The sequence below is a fragment of the Apium graveolens genome, chromosome 3 (genome assembly GCF_009905375.1).
Source record: "Apium graveolens cultivar Ventura chromosome 3, ASM990537v1, whole genome shotgun sequence".
NCBI classification, from domain to species: Eukaryota; Viridiplantae; Streptophyta; class Magnoliopsida; order Apiales; family Apiaceae; genus Apium; species Apium graveolens.
Genome location: NC_133649.1, coordinates 287,138,697 through 287,145,810, shown reverse-complemented (window position 1 = coordinate 287,145,810; position 7,114 = coordinate 287,138,697). Strand labels below are relative to the sequence as shown.

Sequence of the window (7,114 nt, the reverse complement as noted above, 5' to 3'; positions counted from 1 at the left end):
AAGGCTAGTACGACGTCAACTTTTCTTATTACATGTAAAATTTGCGAACACGTATCTCTCTACGTCAAATCTTGCAAAATGCGGACCATGCTTTGCTGAATGCTGAGAGTGACACAAATGATTGAACCTCCACATTCACATTAGTTAACAAGAAAGGTGTTTCCGAACCACCATATAATTTTCTTGATAGCCAAGAATGTATTATGCTACACTCTCGAACCTGATCACCTTAGCGTCATTCGAAAAGTTTATATTCTTGGTGCTATACGTTTAATCATCATCAGTAATCCGTTGTTAACAAACTTAAGGGAACATTGTCCGGACTTGTCAACTACTGTAGGATAAGTATCATTATCAGATTAATATGGAGGATCTTGACATTAGACGAATAAGACCTGCGCCTAGAGCTATCTCAGAAGACCCCTAAATTTTCTAATCTTTTGTGTAAAAATATATAAAATTGCAGGATATATGTAAGTTAGGGCCTTATATTTGAATTTAATAAAAAATTGTTGTTACTGTTCATACAGCTTTGCATACCAAACTTCCAGCCAGGACCTCCACTTTAACCTCTTGTCACAGGTGATTGACACAAGATGCAATTGTATCTGAACAAATAAAAGAGGATACGATATATATCTAACTCTGCCTAAATCCGACTTAACACGCGCAAGTATGAGCAAAGAAATATAGAAGATACACATCTGATGCATCATGATCTAACATTGTTCATGTGGAACTTTTTCATATCGTCAAGAGAATAATTTATATTTTATCCCAGAATAGAAGATAAACAGCTGATGCATCACACAAATTTTGTTATGCAGAACTTTTTTCATACTACAAATCAAGAGAATGCTGGCTTCACACAACATAAGATAAACAATTGATGCGTACACAGGTTTAGAGTTTTTCTTATAACATATCTATATACATTTATATGAAACATGCTTAGATCGCATAGGCCAGCTCCTGTTTCCAACTTTAAACAGAAACGCCCGGAAAATAGTAGCGTATCCACTAAATCTAAATGAACAAACTGGAAAATCTCTGAAAACTTCAGAACAGAAGAACTGAACCTTCGTAAATAGTGTTCAACTTAAGCCTAAACGAACGAGCCGCCAACTTAACCCGTTTAGAAGAGTATCTCTGCAGCTTTCTAATAGACCCTGATCTCGATATCCCGATATCGTGTTGCTTATCAGAACCCGGACCCTTCTTTTTTGTCCTTACAATCCCATCACAAACCGAATTCTCATTTACTTTCTCGTCAACTTCGATTGATAAAACCGGAGATATCCGAGACCTCCGTGTTTTATTACTGGAAAGCGCAGCACTTGCTTTTATCGCAAGTGCTGCCATTTCTGAAGCGGTTAAAGGATACTGAAGCTTCGAATTCGGGAGCACGAAATAAATTTCACCCGATAATAGTTCATGATCAGAGTTCAAAGCGGGGATATTCTCGTCGTAGTACAAATTATCGGAGTTACATATAAATGATTCGGAAGGCGAGGACTCGATCTTGTCAAGGACTTGAGAGACGGAGATCGGTGTAACGAATTGTCGAAATTCTCCAGTGATCGTGATGATGTTTGCTGTCGATGCTGCGGATAATTTGTTATCGTTCATATCGGGACTGATCAGTATCGAGAAACATCCGCCCATTTTGCTTCCGTGACGTGTTTGTGATTTGTTCTTGTTAGAAAAGATGATGTTTTGATTCGTGAGGATGCAGATGTATAAAGCTAAGTTAGCGTGTTGTTTTTAGAGAGGAAAAGGTGATAATGTAAGTGGGGAGGAAATGAGACGCTTTGCATGTTATATAGAGGCCTTGACATATGAAAATCGATAGAAGTTTCAAATGTGGGACCTCCTAAAGGAAAAGTAAGCTATGCATGTTACTGTTTGACCGAGTTTTGTTTTCTGAAATTACAAAATAAGTTGTTAGATTTCGGTTTGGAGTTTTGTGTATTCACCTGGATGATTTTTGTTAAATTTTGTTCTTCTTGTGTGTCATGAACTGAGAAACCAATATATTACAACATTTTATTAATGGATGACCAGTGTACACTCGTCTCGACTGAGTTTCCATGGTCGAGCATAGTAACTCAGAGAGTCACGGTCATGACTCCCCGTTTACAACCATTAGTCATGATGTAATCAAATATGCGATCTTTCGAATTTCGATGATAAATCTGATAGACTCAAGTCTGAAATATTCAAAATGTATATGTTTATAACATCCATTTATGATTATAACATTCACACAATCATATTGGGTAACTTTGTTTCCAATTTATAAGTTAACTTATGAATTATAAATGATCGACGAGTGTTTGTTGATTTAATTTATTGGTCAAAATTACAACTTATAATTTGATAACGTATTTCTGCACAACTAATTTTGATTATTTATTTTTTTATTAAGTTTAGTTTTTAACTATATATTTTTAAATATTAATCTAATTTAAAATTAACGGACTAAGATAATTATATTAAATTATTTATTTATTTTAATTTATTTAAATAAAAAAAATCCGACTTGTAAAAAAAATATTTAAACACTTGTATAACTTATACGTACTTATCTATTTATTACTTAAACATTATTTATTGATATTAAGTCAAAAATTACTTATTTTAAAATTTTTCAAACAAACGATAATATACTTACTTTAATATTAGCTGTAAAGGTGTACTAATCAAACAAAGTCCGGGGAGGAGATATATGCGGCACATCTCAATCATTAGCGACAGAAAAAGAGTAGGATAAGAAGATTCATTCCATTGGTATAGCTAAAGGTGATTCAATGAGAACATAGCTAACTAACATGCGTGTTACTCGAAACTACATTACCACAACGGGACCAACAAATCTAACGGATTCGGTTCAAGTGAAGCCCACACACACGAGTGAACCGTGATGCCACTTAATGTGAAGATTGACTAGGCTAATAGAGTTTGCGTGTTTTGAAGAATAAAGCAATTGCACTGTCGTCGACTAACATTAGTAATTTTGATTCATGAGATTCATATTCGTTAGAGGCGATGACGCGTAATGGCATAAGCAGAGACTTTTATAGAGTTGCTAGCTTTATCCCTTTAAACTCACGGTCCGTATTATACAACTCGTGATTGCGTGACTAGTGCCTTAAATGTTGGATTTGACTTTAGGTTTCATGTCAATACTGCCGCTGACTCAGCTAACACTCCCCGTTTTTATGGTGATGGATTGGCCGGTGTTATCTTAACAGCCTCAAACATATAATACACCCCGTAACTGACAAAAGGAGATTTGTAAGAAACAGTCGGTTGTTGTAACATATCGAAGAATTTTTGTGCGATATTTATAAAAAAAATGGTTCTATAATCTCACTCATAAAATTGTACAATATATATGTTACGAAAATTTTACATATTTATAAAAAAAACGTTTTATAAATTCATTCCAAAATCTGTACTATACATTTATCTTGAAAATTTTACTATAAAATATGCTATAGGCTTTTACGATACAACAATAGATTCTCATGACTGATTATCGGTCCCCTCGAAAAATATGTTACGGCCATAGTTATACGATTACCAAGTCAAAACATGCAAATATGAATTACTAACAAGAACGACATGTCAACTAGTGTTGGTTTCATATATCTACTACTAGCTAGCTAGACATTCTTCAAATAATCATTAATGTTGCATTGCACATGGTTTGAATAATTGGATTTGTACGCACATGAACAAACATATTAGATTATTGAGTCTCCCTCCATACATATTGAAAGTTCCTGCACTTTGGAATCAACATATGCAGACTGCAGTATATCGAGTTTGAAATGATATCGTGCATGTTGCTGTGACTGGAAACTGACATTTTCTGTATAATCTTTTCTTTCATGCATTATCAAAAAAATTCACAGTTTTCCGTTTATGTCAATATATAGTTTGCGAGTAGAAATACTTGTTCTAGACTGTGGAGTAGATAACTGCAATGTGTTCTGCTGTGTTCAGAAATGCTGTAGCAGAACAATGTGCTGGGCCAATTCACATTTCTCCAATCATTACTGTTTTAAGGGAGCTCCAATCATTACTGTAATAAAAGGAAATCATTGTTCTTTTTTAAAAATTAAGTTGAAAAACAAGTTAAAGAAAATATATACTTCTTTTACAATTCCTTTTCTCCAAAAATTATCTGCTAGTTGATTTAGTACAAGAATTACTTTCAGCAACGAGCGTAGACAAATTACGCTTAGCCGATTTTTGATCTTAACAGGACAAACTTAACTTACTTTCTTAACGAATAGAGCTGAGTTTTCTTATCGGCATAAAAATTGTGTTCGAACTCGAGTTTGTATACACACGGAGCTGTAATGAGTCGAGTCTAACTCGAGCTCTTAACAAATAACTCATGTACAATAACATTTATTTTTAAAAATATGGGTTTAAACACTTGGACCAACTTATTATTAGTTTCAAAACAACCAAAACTCACATTGTAATCTATTATCCTCAAATAATTCACATGATTTGTGGATTAAATATTTGGGTGTAATTCTAAACCTAAATTGTAAGGATTATAATTAAAAATTAGGATATATTTATATTTTCTTTCGAGCTTTGAGCCGAATTTGAGCCATACAAATTTGAGCCAATCTGGAGCCGCACATGCTAAAACTTATCTAAAACTCGTTAAGTTTAACACACACATTTTTGAGTTCAAACTCAATCGAGTTCAAGTTTTTAACAAACTGGGCTCTAATAGAGTCGAGTTCGAGTTTACTCACAAACAAAATTCTGTGTCTACGGCTCTAGTTTATGTCCTAACATTCTTCGGGGTCTTACTCCAGAGTTTTTTATAATGATAGTAAGTAGTAATTGATAAGTAAGTAAGTTCTTTTATTGCATTTTTGAACTAAAAATTTTGTAATATAAATTTGTCAAATTTGCATTTAATATCACTTAATTTTGTTTTAATCAAAATCTCGAGAACACGATTAAGAGGTAAAGTAAAATTAATTGACATACCCTTTATTTGATTTCATTCTTTCTTAACCTCTTGCCCTCGAGTTTAAAAAGGGAAGAAAATAAGTATAATATAAGTAAAGTACTTTCAATTTCACTTGTAGTTGTGCTCCCGATTTTTTAAAAGGAACGAAAATAAGTAGTAATGAATGGAAATTTGACATACTTTCGCTTCAAAATCAAACAATGAGATGAAAATATTTTATCTCATGATCACTTACTTCCTTTACTTAAAAAAACAAACTTACGAGCAAAACCTAAAACTATGGAGGAAGGGGTTACATTACATCTATCTAAGACTCAGCACCAGCCTGGCCTAAAGATAATTATTGACAATATTCCAGCATCCTCCAGCTCAGCACACATCTCAACTTAATATAATTAGTAATAGCGAAGTTAGTTAGTTTAGTTTTTCCCGCCATTTTCTTTAGTTCAAAAACTCTCTGTATATAAACAGTTGTAAACACACATTGTAACTAACTTTTCTTCTTCAATTCAAGAATTGTTTCTTCTTGCTTTACATTTAACAAATTATTATGGTATCAGAGCTTACTAAACACATTTTCATGGCGATCACGGTGATGATCTTCATGATTACATAAGGATTTGCAGATTGGTCTTCTTCCGCTTTGTCATCAGTGTTTTGTGCATCGTCACTAATCTCTCATCATTGTTTTCATAACGGCGATCTGGCGATTTCTCTAATCAGGTGTTCTTTGTTCATCTCTGAATATGTGTTGATCATATATACATACGAATCGTGTGTGTTTCTGAATTTTATTAGTTTTCTGAGTAATTGTGTAGTTGATTTCCTCTTTTCGCATATCAATTGTGATGATTACGATTCAAGCAATGATGATATATATTTTTCGCTGTTGAATTTTCTGGAAATATTTCATTTCATACTATAAAACCGTATTTCTTCTGGATAAAGTTTTATGCACACAAAGTGTTTGATGATAAGTACGATCTGTAAAAGGTGAAAAGTTTAGAAAGTTGCGATTCGTCTCATGAGATATGGCTGCACGCAATCAAGGAAATCAAAATCAGACTCAGATTAATCAAAGTAATGTTGATCCGTCGAGCATCTATTATATCTATTCATCAGATGCTAGTGCTTCTCAGTTAGTGTCTGTGAAGTTCATTGGCAATGGTTTCCATAACTGGAAGAGATCGATGTTGCTTACTTTATCAGCAAAGAATAAAATTGGTTTTTTGGATGGTTCAATAGTAGCATCGTCTCCTACAACTGTTGAGTATAAACACTAGGAACGATGCAATAGTTTGGTAATTTCATGGATGCTATTCAATCTTGATGACAACATAGCTAATAGTGTATTGTTTATGCATACTACGAAAGAGATTTGGGATGATTTGGAGGAACGATTTGGATATACATCTATGACACAGATTTATTCACTTGAACAACAGTTGCAGGAGCTTAAACAAGGACATGATTCCATATCTGAGTTCTTTACTAAGATGAAAACTGTATGTGATAGACTTAATGACACTAATCCCTCTTCGTATTGCACTTGCAAGAAATGCGCCTGCCAATTGACTCAAAGGATTCAAGCTAAACAGCAAGAACAAAAGTTACTACAGTTTATGATGAAACTGAATGATGATTTTTCTGCAATAAGAGCTAATATTTTGATGATGCAGCATCTTCCTAATATTTCACAGGCATATCGACTATTTTTACAGGAAGAGCGTCATAAAGAGCTTTCCAAAATATCTACTCAAACTGAGGCAATGTCATTTTATGCAGATAGAAGGAGATTTGGTAATCAAGGCCAAAGAATTTTTTTTCAGAATTTTTCAAATCCTGGTTCCTCTCACAATATTGCTTCCGCTGGAACTTCTTGAACATCTAAGCAAGCTTTTGTGCCAAATAGATCTACTAAGCCTGCTTCTAAGTATTTTTGTACAAATTGTCAAATTGCAGGTCACATTATAGAAAGATGCTTCAAAATTCATGGGTATCCCCCTGGCTTCCAAGCTAAAAATGACAGAAAAATTTCTGCATTTTCTCATCAGGATACAAGCTCCCAGTTTGTTGATCAACAATTAGTTGATAATACTGATTCCT

General features: G+C 33.7%; 1 protein-coding gene across 1 annotated transcript; it reads right to left on the bottom strand.

Annotated features, from left to right (window-relative positions):
- Positions 1-715: 715 nt before the first annotated feature.
- On the bottom strand, positions 716-1,782 carry LOC141713509 (uncharacterized). The gene has a single exon (XM_074516956.1). The coding sequence runs from the start codon at positions 1,663-1,665 to the stop codon at positions 1,060-1,062; it is 606 nt and encodes a 201-aa protein (XP_074373057.1). The 5' UTR covers positions 1,666-1,782; the 3' UTR covers positions 716-1,059.
- Positions 1,783-7,114: the final 5,332 nt, after the last annotated feature.

Bases quoted from the DNA above. Each gene is read 5' to 3' on its own strand.
- LOC141713509 (XM_074516956.1), bottom strand. From the start codon at position 1,665: ATGGGCGGATGTTTCTCGATACTGATCAGTCCCGATATGAACGATAAC.